The 15519-nt window shown below is 42.4% G+C and overlaps 1 protein-coding gene across 1 annotated transcript in view; it reads right to left on the bottom strand.

The window, feature by feature from the left end:
- Window positions 1–15519, bottom strand: part of GABRA6 (gamma-aminobutyric acid type A receptor subunit alpha6) — a 55987-nt gene that overhangs the window by 13180 nt on the left and 27288 nt on the right. Inside the window, exon 8 of the mRNA XM_073649522.1 lies at window positions 10473–10729. Within this exon, the coding sequence (XP_073505623.1) occupies window positions 10473–10729 (257 nt within the window). The remainder of the gene's footprint in view (window positions 1–10472; window positions 10730–15519) is intronic.

The raw sequence follows: 15519 nt of genomic DNA, 5'->3' as shown, positions 1-15519 counted from the left end.
AGGAGACGTTGTGTGAGCAGGCTAGTCTGAAATGTCATCACATGGTTCAGAAAAGGATTAGGAGTCTAGGACATTAGTAGGAACTAGAGTAGATGGCAATCAGTAAGCATATAAACACATTATTATTATTATTATTATAATTTATCATTATAGCGCCATTTATTCCATGGCGCTTTACCTGTAAAAAAAACAACTACAATAATCCTAAACAATACAAGTCAGTGACTGGTACAGTAGGAGAGAGGACCCTCACATTCTACAAGACACCCCTACAAGACACTTACTACATAAATATTAGTAAGAGATTTGGGAATAAAAAACATATTTTGCAGACAGAATTTTTAGGAAAGATTGCCATATGTATGTTCCGAACATATATTCAATTGCATGTCTGCAAAAATGATTACACTTGGCATTGATGCCTAGTAAAAAGTTATATTAAAAATAGTCCACTGAACTTTTCAGCTCTCATTTTAAAGGCTTGCCCACACCACCGTATTAATTGGACGAATGCTATCCAATTTTTTTTATCGGACAGCACTCAGATCAATGATACTGTATGTAATGGGATAGTGCTGATCAGGGGGGGGGGTCATACTATTTCAGCATGAGAAAAAAAACAGCATACTGCAAATTGACACGTAAATCAGACAAGACTCGCCCATTGTAGTCTACAGGTGCGTAGAAATCATTGGACTGCACTCAGATGACAACCCAGTGCAGTCCGATTTCCACGAACTCACAGAATGGAGAAAATATAGAAATGTTGTTCTCCATCTTCTCATCACAGTGTTCTATGACTCTCTCATCTGAGAGAATTGGATCACATTGGGAGTTAATAATGCGGGTATGTGATACATTTCTGAGAAGGCTGCGGGCTGGTATTTTTAGGCAGGGAAGGGCCCAATTAACCATGGACCTTCCCAGCCTGATAATGCCAGTTCTCAGCTGTCTGCTTTACTTTTGCTAGTTACCAAAAATGGGGGGGCCCACATCACTTTTTTCATTCATTTATTTATTTATTAGGTTAAAAGATGTACAGTAAGTTACACATGCAAGGCACAAATGATATATCTCATGGATATCTATCTTTCTATCTTTCAATCATCTTTGCACATCTTTAACACATACAAATCTGTAATTTCTAATCTGCATTCTTTTCCGATAGGTGCAGCACATATGTCACACAGATGTCATCCGTATGCTGTACATGTTTACACGGACCCATAGACTTTTATTAGCCCGGTCATCCATGCTGCCGGAAAAAAAATAGACATGTCTACATGTGTGGGTCACACAAACATACAGTCTGTGTGAAAACATGAACATATAAGCAGCCTCATAGGTTATAATGGGTACGCGTGGATATGCGTCGCTTGTACGTGAGAAAACGGATGCCACACGTACCAGAGACACGTACATGTGAAAGGGGCCTAATACTAGGTTTTAAGTATTACATCAAAAAATTTTTTTAAAAATTACCAACTACACATATTTGGCATTGTTGTGTCTATAACAACCCAAACTGTAAAACCAGCTTGTCACTTAGGTTACCCAATGATCTGCATAAAAAAATTATCATTATACCATTGAAAATTACATATCATCCCTCAAAAAACAAGCCCTTATATACCCCTTATGCTTCTCACAAAATTAGAATATCATCAAAAAGTTAATTTATTTCAATTCTTCAATACAAAAAGTGAAGCTCATATATTATATAGAGTCATTACAAACAGAGTGATCTATGTAAAGGGTTTATTTCTGTTAATGTTGATGAGTATGGCTTACAGCAAATGAAAAAACAAAAGTCATTATCTCAGTAAATTAGAATACTTTATAACAACAGCTTGAAAAATGTTTTTAAAATCCGAAATGTTGGCCTACTGAAATGTATGTTCAGTAAATGCACTCAATACTTGGTCGGGGCTCCTTTTGCATCAATTACTGCATCAATGCGGCGTGGCATGGAGGCGATCAGCCTGTGGCACTGCTGAGGTGTTATGGAAGCCCAGGTTGCTTTAATAGCAGCCTTCAGCTCGTCTGCATTGTTGAGTCTGGTGTTTCTCACCTTCCTCTTGACAATGCCCCATAGATTCTCTATAGGGTTAAGGTCAGGAGAGTTTCCTGGCCAATCAAGCACAGTGATACTGTTGTTTTTAAACCAGCTATTGGTACTTTTGGCAGTGTAGATGTAATAGTGAGGAAGGATGTAACCTTCCCTTGGGACTGAAGTAGTTAGAATTACATATCCCCATAGTTAGGCTCTCTCTGAACTATTATTAGGTCAAGTTACGGGGTTAATTTCAGTGGCGCAGTCAGTGGAGTAAGGGGGAAACGTAGTGACAGGGATAGACATTGTACATGTCTAGAGGTTAGATATAATAAATTGTGGGGCTGCAGTACTTTTAATCAGCCACAATATGCCACTGCTGGGCACAGTTGTCAGTAAGAGGCAAGCCAGTTGCTAAGCAGATGGCTTAGTGGGTGGAGCCTCTGGGTGTGCTAAAAATAGCTGCAGCCGTTATTTTTGAGTGAGTTGAAGCCCTGTCAGGGACGTGACAGGAACTCTTATGTGCGGACGTCCAGGGAAATTGGCTGCTAGGGTAGACGGGGGCTCTCTACCCTCAGACAGTGAATCCTTAATGTGAATATCTCCTCACGCAGGAGTCCCTTTAACCGGCCGGAGAAACTCAACAGAGGTATTGAGGACCAGGGGAACTTCTAGTTTGCGTTAGCAGAGGAAAATAGAACACCAGGATAAGCCGTGAGGGAGATAAACGATCTGGGCACACTGTCTCTGGTGAGGAACCATCTCTTAGGATAAGGAATAGAAACAGAGAGATGCTTCACCTAAAGAGGGCACCAGGGCTGAAGATTATTTTAGCACCTGTATGGGAGACAAGAACCTGTTGGGCCTTATCCAATCTACCACACTGTAAATATTGTAATTACTCCGTTCCCCCAAGTAAAACTCCAGTTATGGTTAATAACTTTGAGTCCTCTGAAATTATTACTGCCCTGGTCCCAGAAGAGAAATGTCTGGAGACAGCCACGACCGGATGGTGTGAAGTAAGTGAAGAATGTCACATGCACAGCCACACATCAGAGGGAGGACATGAATTGTCTGTAAAGTGTCAAAGGGAGCAGGGGTCACAACTTGCCCATGACTACCTCGTTGGGGCACCTTACATAGACAGGTGCCAAGTCCTGCTGGAGAATGAAATTTCCATCTCCAAAAAGCTTGTCGGCAGAGGGGAACTGCGCTGACTTTGGTCTTGATAAAACACAGTGGACCTACACCAGCAGATGACATGGCTCCCCAAACCATCACTGATTGTGGAAACTTCACACTAGACCTCAGGCAGCTTGGAATGTGTGGCTCTCCACTCGTCCTCCAGACTCTGGGACCTTGATTTCCAAATGAAAGTTTACTTTCATCTTAAAACAACACCTTAGACCATTGAGCAACAGTCCAAGTCTTTTTCTCCTTGGCCCAGGTAAGACGTTTCTGGGGTTGCCTATTGGTCATGAGTGGCTTGACACAAGGAATGTGACACTTGTAGCCCATCTCCTGGATACGTCTGTGTGTGGTGGCTCTTGAAGCAATGACTCCAGCAATAGTCCACTCCTTGTGAATCTCCCCCAAATGTTTGAATGACCTTTTCTTAACAATCCTTTCAAGGCTGCAGTTATCCCGGTTGCTTGTACACCTTTTTCTACCACACTTTTTCCTTCCACTCAACATTCCATTAATATGCTTGGAAACAGCACTATGTGAACAGCCAGCTTCTTTAGCAATGACCTTTTGAGGCTTAACCTCCTTATTGAGTGTGTCAATGATGCCTTCTGGACATCTGTCAAGTCAGCAGTCTTCCCCATGATTGTGGAGTGTACTGAAACAGGCATTCCTCACATGTATTAAAGCTGTTAAACAGTCGCAAATCATGCACACGGGAGGGATTCAAACATATCACCGAGTACGCTGAAGATACTCGGTATTCGCCCGAGTATACTCGCCGAAAGGGTTAACCGAACATACTCACTCATCACTAGTTATGATATACCAAAAAAAATATTTTTTCTTCTATATTTTTACCTAGACAGGTGTCTTTTATACTGCTAACAAGTTCCAACAGGTGCCAGTACTACAGGTAATGAGTGGAGGACAGAGGAGCCTCTTAAAGAAGAAGTTACAGGTCTGTAAGAGCCAGAAATCTTGCTTGTTTGTAATTGACCAAATACTTATTTTCCACCAAAATTTTAAAAAAAATATTTCCAAATCAGACAATGTGATTTTCAAGATTTCTTTTCTCATTTTGTCTCTCATAGTTGAGGTCTACCTATGATGTCAATTACAGGCCTCTCTCATCTTTTTAAGTGGGAGAACTTGCACAATTGGTGGCTGAGTAAATAATTTTTTTCCCCACTGTACATGTGCGGTGAGCACCTTGAACCCCCAGGTGCTTCACAGAAGTTTATAACGTTGAGCCGTAAAAATAACATTTTCACATTTTTTCCAACAAAAAAGTTTTTCAGCCTCCAATTATGCATTTTCTTAAGGGTAACAGGAAATTGCACCATGCAATTTGTTGTGCAATTTCTCCTGAGTAAGCTGATACCCCATATGTGGGGGAAAACCACTGTTTGGGCACAAGGCAGGCCTCGGAAGGGAAGGAGCACCATTTGACTTTTTTAATGTAAAATTTGCTTGAATAATTAGTAGACGCCATGTTGCATTTGGGGAGCCCCTGATGTGCCGAAACAGTGGAAACCCCCAACAAGTGACACCACTTTGGAAACTACACCCCTCAGGGAACTAATCTACATGTGCGGTGAGCATATTGAACCCTAGGTGCTTCACAGAAGTTTATAACATTGAACCGTAAAAATAACATTTTCACATTTTTCCAGCAAAAAAGTTTTTCAGCCTCCAATTTTGCATTTTCATAATGGTAACAGGAGAAATTGCACCATGCAATTTGTTGTGCAATTTCTCCTGAGTAAGCTGATACCCCATATGTGGGGGAAAACCACTGTTTGGGCGCAAGGCAGGCCTCGGAAGGGAAGGAGCACCATTTGACTTTTTGAAAGTAAAATTTGCTAAAATAATTAGCAGACGCCATGTTGCTTTTGGGGAGCCCCTGATGTGACGAAACAGTGGAAACCCCCCACAAGTGACACCATTTTGGAAACTAGATCCGTCAGGGAATTTATCTAGATGTGTATTGAGCACCTTGAACCTCAGGAAACTTATCTACATGTGTGGTGAGCACCTTGAACCCCAAGGTGCTTCGCAGAAGTTTATAACATTGAACCGTAAAAATAAAATATTCACATTTTTTCAACAAAAATGTTTTTCAGCCTCCAATTTTACATTTTCATAAGGGTAACAGGAGAAATTGCACCATGCAATTTGTTGTGCAATTTCTCCTGAGTAAGCTGATACCCCATATGTGAGGAAAAAACACTGTGCACACAGCAGGGTTCGGAAAGGAAGCAGCGCCATTTGACTTTTTGAATGTAAAATTTGCTTGAATAATTAGCGGACATCATGTACTGTATGGGGAGCCTCTGATGTGCCGAAACAGTGAAAACCCCCACAAATGACACCATTTTGGAAACTACACCCACCAAGGTATGACAGAATTATATAACATTAGGTCAACATATTGAATAAGTTGTCACTAGTCTTGAGCATAAGTGCTCGCTACTTGAGTTTGCATCGGGTATTTGAGTATGCCCCATGTATCACAGATGCTTGAGTCCCCACACCACATGTTTTACGGTTGTTAGACACCCCAAAAAAACACACGGGAATTGCTCGTGCATGTCAGGCAATCCCTGAGAGATTTTTTGGCCGCGAAGCATATTTTTTTTTCCACTTTCTGACACTTTTGAAACTTTTATACTTTGTTCTACTATGGGACTTTCACTTTTTACATTTTGATCACCTGTATAGCACATGAATGCAGCAGCATCCCTGTGCTATCCAGGCTGTGAGAGCTACAGAGAGAGAAGTTACTTTGATACCGCACTGCGCATGATAAAAGTGACTTCTTGCTGTCTGGTGACCCAGATGTCATCATGACAATTACCGGAACTCTGCTCAAACATCGTTGGACGCCGGAGAGGAGGTAAGTATCGGCGGTTACCTCCCTTTGCTCCCAGAATGCTGTGATCGACTTTGATCGCAGCATTTTGGGGGTTAATGTGCTGGGAGAAGTGCGGGGCCACTCCCAGCACATAGCACCGGGTGTCAGCTGTGACAATCAGCTAAAACCCGGCGGCGATCGCCTTGCACCGCTTGTGTGTGGGCGCGATCATGATATGCAGTAATAGTACGTCCCTGGCTCAATAGGCCCAGGGCACAAGGATGTATTATTACTGATCATGTCAAAAAGGGGTTAGAAAATGAATAAAAAAAATACCTTTCAATGGATCTGTTAAATTAATTTTGAATGGAGCCTTTGTATTATATTTTGAACAGTTCAGTGGAGCTGAAAGACTGTGGAAATTGCAGCTGGGTTATAGTGCAAAGTGGCCAAAGGTTGGTATTAATGGATAAATCTGCCATGTCGGTACAGGGGTAGCACTGCTGCAGCAAGGCATGTCCTCTGAAAGCCGGAGGTGTGTCAGCTCCAGTAAGGGAGGTAAATAGGAGTGCAGGGCAGGCCAGGCAGGTGCTTGTAGTGGGGGACTCAATTATTAGGGGAACAGATAGGGCAATCTGTCACAAAGACAGGGATCGTCGAACAGTGTGCTGCCTACCTGGCGCTCGAGTCCGGCACATCACTGATCGGGTTGACAGATTACTGGGAGGGGCTGGTAAGGACCCAGCGGTCATGGTGCACATTGGCACAAATGACAAAGTTAGAGCTAGGTGGAAGATCCTTAAAGATGATTTCAGGGAATTAGGCTGCAAACTTAAAGCAAGGACCTCCAAGGTGGTAGTCTGTACCACGTGCCATGCCAGAGAGGCAACGGGAGATTAGGGAGATATATACAGAACAGACCAAAAGTTTGGACACACCTTCTCATTTAAAGATTTTTCTGTTTTTTCATGACTATGAAAATTGTACATTCACACTGAAGGCATCAAAACTATGAAATAACACATGTGGAATTATATACTTAACAAAAAAGTGTGAAACAACTGAAAATATGTCTTATATTCTAGGTTCTTCAAAGTAGCCACCTTTTGCTTTGATGACTGCTTTGCACATTCTTGGCATTCTCTTGATGAGCTTCAAGAGGTAGTCACCAGAAATGGTTTTCACTTCACAGGTGTGCCCTGTCAGGTTTAATAGGTGGGATTTCTTGCCTTATAAATGGGGTCGGGACCATCAGTTGTGTTGTGCAGAAGTCAGGTGGATACACAGCTGATAGTCCTACTGAATTGACTGTTAGAATTTGTATTATGGCAAGAAAAAAGCAGCTAAGTAAAGAAAAATGAGTGGCCATCATTACGTTAAGAAATGAAGGTCAGTAAGTCTGAAAAATTGGGAAAACTTTGAAAGTGTCCCCAAGTGCAGTTGCAAAAACCATCAAGCGCTACAAAGAAACTGGCTCACATGAGGACCGCCCCAGGAAAGCAAGACCAAGAGTCACCTCTGCTTCTGAGGATAAGTTTATCCGAGTCACCAGCCTCAGAAAACGCAGGTTAACAGCAGCTCAGATTAGAGACCAGGTCCATACCACACAGAGTTCTAGCAGCAGACACATCTCTACAACAACTGTTAAGATGAGACTTTGTGCAGCAGGCCTTCATGGTAAAATAGCTGCTAGGAATCCAATGCTAAGGACAGACAACAAGCAGAAGAGACTTGTTTGGGCTAAAGAACACAAGGAATGGACATTAGACCAGTGGAAATCTGTGCTTTGGTCTGATGAGTCCGAATTTGAGATCTTTGGTTCCAACCACCGTGTCTTTGTGCGACGCAGAAAAGGTGAACGGATGGACTCTACATGCCTGGTTCCCACCGTGAAGCATGGAGGAGGAAGCATGATGGTGTGGGGGTGCTTTGCTGGTGACACTGTTGGGGATTTATTCAAAATTGAAGGCATACTGAACCAGCATGGCTACCACAGCATCTTGCAGCAGCATGCTATTCCATCCGATTTGCGTTTAGTTGGACCATCATTTATTTTTCAACAGGACAATGACCCCAAACACACCTCCAGGCTGTGTTAGGGCTATTTGACCAAGAAGGAGAGTGATGGGGTGCTGCGCCAGATAACCTGGCCTCCACAGTCACCAGACCTGAACCCAATCGAGATGGTTTGGGGTGAGCTGGACCACAGAGTGAAGGCAAAAGGGCCAACACGTGCTAAGCATCTCTGGGAACTCCTTCAAGATTGTTGGAAGACCATTTCCGGTGACTACCTCGTGAAGCTCATCAAGAGAATGCCAAGAGTGTGCAAAGCAGTCATCAAAGCTAAAGGTGGCTACTTTGAAGAACCTAGAATATAAGACATATTTTCAGTTGTTTCACACTTTTTTGTTAAGTATATAATTCCACATGTGTTAATTCATAGTTTTGATGCCTTCAGTGTGAATGTACAATTTTCAAAGTCATGAAAATACAGAAAAATCTTTAAATGAGAAGGTGTGTCAAAACTTTTGGTCTGTACTGTAAGTGGCGCAGGAACTGGTGTAGGAGGGAGGGGTTTGGGTTCCTGGAGAACTGGGCCGACTTCTCAGTTGGCTACAGATTCTACGCTAGGGACTGGCTGCACCTCAATGGGGAGGGTGCAGCTGTGCTGGGGGAGAAAATGGCTAGAAGGTTGGAGGAGTATTTAAACTAGGGATTGGGGGGGAGGGTATTCATGTTATAGGTAGGGAAGATAGTGCTGCTAATGATCTGGGCACAAATAAAGAAATTGAAGGTGGGGTTAGAACAGTGAATATAGTAACAAGGAATAGAGGTACAGAGAGATACATAAAATGCATGTACACTAATGCCAGAAAACTCACCACCAAAATGGAGGAATTAGAATTAATTTTGTTGGAAAATAATTATGACATGGTGGGGATATGTGAGACATGGCTGGACGAGAGCCATGACTGGGCAGTTAATTTATAGGGCTATAGTCTGTTCAGAAATGACCGTACATACAAGCGAGGGGGGTGTGTGTTTATATGTAAAATCATCCTTATAACCCATCTTGCGTGAGAATATATGTGAATCTAATGAAAATGTACAGTCCCTGTGGGTGGAGATAAGGGGAGGGGAAAAAAATAATAAATTACTGATAGGGGTTTGTTATATGTCTCCAAAAATAATGGAAGCAGTGGAGAATATCCTCGCAAAGCAAATAGATGAAGCAGCGACTCAAGGAGAAGTCATTATTATGGGGGACTTCATCTACCCTGAAATACATTGGGGAACAGAAACCTGTAGTTCAAGCAAAGGTAATAGTTTTTCGACAACTATGAGAGACAATTACCTTTCACAACTGGTTCAGGACCCAACAAGAAGGGGGGCACTGCTGGACCTAATATTAACCAACAGGCCAGACTGCATATCAAATATACGAGTTGGGGGTCACTTGAGTAATAGTGATCACAAAATAATACGTTTTCATGTATCCTTTAATAAGATGTGAAGTAGAGGGGTTACAAGGACACTAAACTTCAGGAAGGCAAATTTCCAACTGTTCAGGTAAAGACATAGCTGAACTACAGCGGGTGCAGAGAAGAGCGACCAAGGTTATTAGAGGACTGGGGGGTCTGCAATACCAAGACAGGTTATTATACTTGGTGTTATTTACTTTGGAAAAACGAAGGCTTAGGGGTGATCTTATTACTATGTTCAAGTATATGAGGGGACAGTGCAAAGACCTTTCTACAGATCTTTTTACTCTGAGGCCTGAGACGGGGACAAGGGGGCATCTTCTACATCTGGAGGAAAGAAGGTTTAATCATAATTACAGATGCGGATTCTTTACTGTAAGAGCAGTGAGACTATGGAACTCTCTGCCCCATGATGTTGTAATGAGTGATTCACTACTAAAATTTAAGAAGGGCATGGATGCCTTTCTTGAAAAGTATAATATTACAGGTTATATATACTAGATTCCTTGATAGGGCGTTGATCCAGGGAACTAGTCTGATTCTCCTATGGAGTCAGGAAGGAATTTTTTTCCCCAATGTGGAGCTTAGTGTTTGCCACATGTTTTTTTTGTTGCCTTCCTCTGGATCAACATGTTAGGCTATGGATTGAACTAGATGGACTTAGTCTTCCTTCACCCTTAAAAACTATGTTACTATTGTGCTTTTACAGGTTTTTTTTTTCTCAACAGCCATGGTATTTTTTTAAAAAAAATTAACCTATTACAAAAAATCATAAACCTATTGTAAAGTGTTGACCACTCTTGGGATGGTCACTGATATACGTCATTGACCCATTTCTTGTAATGACTTTACACAGTACCAAGAAATTTTTGATGCAATTGTATGGAGACCCTACCGTGACAATATCTCCTCCTTCTGTGGACGCTGCTACAGACACGGCTGCTAGGGAAGATTCTTTTGCTGTTTTCATCATTGCCTGTTGAGTCTGTCGATTGGTAAAATAATTCACTGCTGCAAACTCAATGAGTGCAGAGAAGACAAAGGCAAAGCATACAGCTATAAACCAATCCATAGCAGTGGCATAGGACACTTTCGGGAAGGAATGTCTTGCGCTAATACTTAAAGTGGTCATTGTCAGAACCGTTGTAATTCCTGAAAGGCAACATAAAAAAAATTACAGGTTTAGCATTTTTTTAAAGAATTGACTAATTTTTATTTAAAATTTGACAGATATAAAATAATTCCTAAACCTTAGAGATTGATGACTTAATGTGCGAATATTTGAATGAGTGAATGATAAAAGTTATCTTAAGAAAAAGACTTAAGTCTCTTTTCCAAATTCCGCCAAAAATGCAGGATATAACAGAACATCATGATGCTCTATTTTATATAGCAAATTAACTTCCACCATGACCAAAACACAACAGACCTAATTATAAAATCAATATCATCTGTAAGGTGCTGTTGGTGTTGATTATGTTGCGGTTGGGGACAAATGAGGGACAAAGTTTTTATTTCCAGGATAACAAATTCAGGGATCATAACTAGCAGATCAGTTTGCCCCTGTGCATATCTGCCTGTATGCTTTGCATTAACTATAAGGCCTCTACTAGGGAAGGGGGCATCACACGAAAGTTTTCCTTGATTAAAACATACTGGTTATGTTATTAAGATAATTATACTGACTACAGATGTGTCCCGCCTTAGATATGCTCTTGACTCAACAGATCCAGAGAAGTGTGGCAGAAGTTGACAAAGTTGGTAAAAGAACATTTTGGAATACTCTTGCATGAGAAGTTTATGCTTTATGTGTCTATGAATGGCTGCCTAGCTGTTGTGATGACTGCAGCCTGTCAATAGTTTTTGTAGCATGCAGTGATAATATATTGAATTTGTTTTGTTTTGACGCCACCCCCCTGCTCCCTCTCTCTGCAGCACTCTGGAATGCCCGCTCAGTGTGCAACAATCTCCATTTTGTCCAAGACCTCTTTACCTCTTGCAATCTCTAATTCCTGGGCATCACAGAGACACGGCTGACACCCTCCGACACTGCCTCCCCTGCTGCTCTGTGTTATGGTTGCCTCCACTTCACCCACACTCCTCTCCCTGGTAACAGACATGGTGGAGGAGTGGGTCTTCTCCTTTCTACCAACTGCACTGTTAGCCCTATCCCACCTCTACCCTCCCTTATTCTCCCTTCTTTTGAAGTCTACTCTGTCCGCATCTAATCTCCCTCCAAGCGCCAAGTGGCTGTCATATACTGACCTCCAGGCCTGGTCACTGCCTTTATTGACCAATTCTCCACCTGGCTTCTTTACTTTCTCTCTGCTGACATTCCCACAATCATCAAGGGCGATTTCAACATCCCCACTGACACTCGCCAGCCAGCAGCATCCAAACTCCTGTAGCTTACTTCATCCTTTGGACTTGCTCAGTGGTCCTCCTCAGCCACCCACACAGACAGATACACACTAGACCTTATCTTCACCAGACTCAGCTCCCTATCTATCCTTACCACCTCCCCCCTACCCCTATCTGACCACCATCTACTCACATTCTCATCCCTGTCCTGCTCACCTGTCACCTTTGTCCAGCAACTAGCACATCCCCACAGAAACCTTGCACATCTAGACACTCACACACTCTCTGATTCTATTCTACCACTAACATCTATATGTTCACTCCACAACACAGACAGCGCCACTGCTTTCTACAATGCCACTCTCGCATCAGCTATTGACTCGGTCACCCCTCTTATGCATGGCAGAGCACAACGAGTCAATAGGCACCAACCTCACTAAACAGCTTCGACATCCAGGGTTGCAGAGGGGTGTAGGAAGAGAACACATTCTCAAGATGACTTCACAACATTCAAACAAGCAACACTCGCATTCACATCAGCCCTCACCTCTGATAAATAGGCTTACCTCACAACCCTCATATCTTCCTTATCCTACAACCCCAAACAGCTATTCAACACTTTTAAATCTCTCCTCTGGCCTCCACTGCCCCCTCTGACCTCCGTCATCTCTGCTGAGGAGTTTGTCACACACTTCAAAAACAAGATTGATCAAACAAGGCAAGACTTTACTGCCCAACCACCAGAACCCCTTTGTTTTCTGGACCATTGCCCTTCCCCCATAACCTCCCTTCCCAACATAATGGAAGGAGACCTTACTAGTCTCCTCTCCAAAGCACACCTCACCACTTGTGCACTCGACCCCATCCCATCCCACCTCCTCCCCAACCTCACCCCCACACTCATCCCATCCCTAACCCATCTCTTCAATCTATCACTAACTTATTGTACCTTCCTTGCTGCCTTCAAAACATGCACAATGATGCCCATCCTCAAAAAGCCATCCCTCGACCCAACCACCTTGTCCCCCTACCGCCCCATATCGCTGCTCCCATTTGCCTCCAAACTCTTTGAGCAATACGTTCATGCAGATCTTTCCTCTCACTTCTCATCTAACTCTCTCTTCGACAACTGAAAATTCGACTTCCGCCCCCACCATTCCACTGAAGCTGCCCTTACCAAAATCACCAATGACTTACTTACAGCCAAAGCTAACAGACAATTCTCTATACTCCTTCTTCTTGACCTGTTCTCTGCTTTCGACACAGTTTATCACTGCCTCATACTACAGATCCTCTCTTCCTTTGGCATCAAAAACCTTGTCCTATCCTGGATCTCCTCATACCTTTTTAACCACACATTTAGCATCTCCCACTAATACACTACCTCCTCACCCCGCCCCCTCTCTGTTGGAGTCCCTCAAGGCTCTTTCTTAGGACCCCTACTCTTCTCAATCTATACCCTTGGCCTGGGATAGTTCATAAAATTCCATGGCTTCCAGTACCATCTGTACACTGATGACACCCAGATCTACCTCTCAGGCCCAGATGTCACCTCTCTGCTATCCAGAATCCCAGCATGTCTAGCAGCCATATCCTCCTTCTTCTCCTCCCGCTTCCTCAAGATCAATGTGGACAAAACTGAACTCATCATCTTTCCCCCATCTCGCATATCTTCCTCACATGACCTTTCTATCACAATAAATGACATCACACTTTCCCCTGTATGGGCAATCCTCTGCCTTGGAGTAAGCCATGACTCTGCCCTGTCCTTCAAACCCCACATTCAAGCTCTCGCCACCTCCTGTCGCCTCCAGCTCAAAATATTTCCAAAATCCATAATTTCCTCAACCCTCAATCTACTAAACTGCTTGTGCATGCCCTCATCATCTCCTGCCTCAACTACTGCAACATCCTCCTCTGTGGCCTTCCTGCTAATGCTTTCACACATCCATCCTCCTCTACTGTGCGACTAGTTTATCTCTCACCTCACTACTCCTCTGCTATCCCTCTTTACAAATCCCTTCACTGGCTCCCAATTGCCCAGCGTATCCAGTTCAAACTGCTAACACTGACCTACAAAGCCATTCATAACCTCTCTCCTCCGTACATCTCTGAACTAATCTCCCGATACATTCTTCCATCTCTCCTCCACACTTATTCGTTCCTCGCTCAATCGCCTCCAAGATTTCTCTTGAATATCCCTCATCCTATGGAATTGTGCCTCAACACGTCCGATTATCCGCCACACTTGGACCCTTCTGGCGGAAATTGAAAACCCATCTCTTCAAACAAGCTTACAGCCTGCCATGACCTTGCCTGCTGCCACCTCAACAACATCGGAGCTACCGCAACTCCCCAACCTATTGTCTCCTTCCCCATTCCAATAGAATGTAATCCCGCAAGGGCAGGGTCCTCTTCCTTCTGTACCAGTCTATCACTGTTAGTTTGTTTACTGTGAGTGATATCTGTATTTGGTATGTAACCTCTTCTTATGTACAGCACCATGGAATCAATGGCGCTATATAAATAAACAATAATGATAATTTGTTTTATGAGAAATTAGAGTCTTTCAACAAATTTGAGCAAATATAAGATTTGACACACTGGTTTGTTTTTTAACTATATGGAAAAACTAGAGTACCAATATAAAATACATTTCGGGCATTTAAATGTCAAGGAGAAGTTGTCTCGCTGCATTGCAAGCTGATAACCCCAGTACTGTGAGACAGTAGTGATATACATATTGGTTGGATGGAAATTCTGACATTCAGCATCTGCATACTATATCTGACAACTAAATGGCAAATGAATAAAGGAAGGGAGCTTAAAGGGAACCTATCATGAGATTCGTGTTGCCCAAATCACAGGCAGCATGAATCAAATACTCACTGGATTAATGCAGCTGTGAATGTTTTATTCAAATACTCTGCAGAATTTCATAAAAAGTATACTTCGAAAAGCCTGACAGGAAATATGTGTCTTGGCTGAATAATCCCCAGTATCTTCTTCACAAACATCTATTAACGGATAGGTCTATCTCTATACAGTAGACATATATAAGGAAAGACCTGTTAGTTTTGAAACTTAGGTTGAGAAGAAGCTACTGGAGACCTTCCTCGGACAAGTCAGCCGAGATATAAAGTCTATGGCTGGCATTTTAAAATACTTTAAAATATTTTACTCTGAAACATAACAGAGATTCAGAGTAAAATATTCATGGTGGCTATAATACAGCCGGTGTCTGATTTGTGCTGCCATAGCACAGGCAGCATGAATCCAATGATAGAAACCCTTTAAAGGAGTTGTTGTAGGTTAAGAAAAAACATGGCTTTCAGAACTTATTTTGGTGGTGACACTCTTTACTCAAAAGAAATTGTGCTACAATACCAAACATTATTCCGTAGATTAGCATGATACTCTTTCTAGAAATATACATCATGTATTTCTAGTCTAAAACAACCTGTTCATTAATGCTTGGATTGTTGTAATAAATGTATAATATGTATAACATAGATACATAACTAGTCCAAGATCCATACCAGCAACAGTTCTTGCTGGGACCGATTCTTTGTTGATCCAAA

The sequence above is a fragment of the Phyllobates terribilis genome, unplaced genomic scaffold (assembly GCF_046119375.1).
Source record: "Phyllobates terribilis strain yellow unplaced genomic scaffold, ASM4611937v1 Scaffold_10__3_contigs__length_209671492, whole genome shotgun sequence".
Classification (NCBI taxonomy): domain Eukaryota; kingdom Metazoa; phylum Chordata; class Amphibia; order Anura; family Dendrobatidae; genus Phyllobates; species Phyllobates terribilis.
Note: the sequence above shows the minus strand (reverse complement) of the source record. Positions and strands in the feature narration are given on the sequence as shown.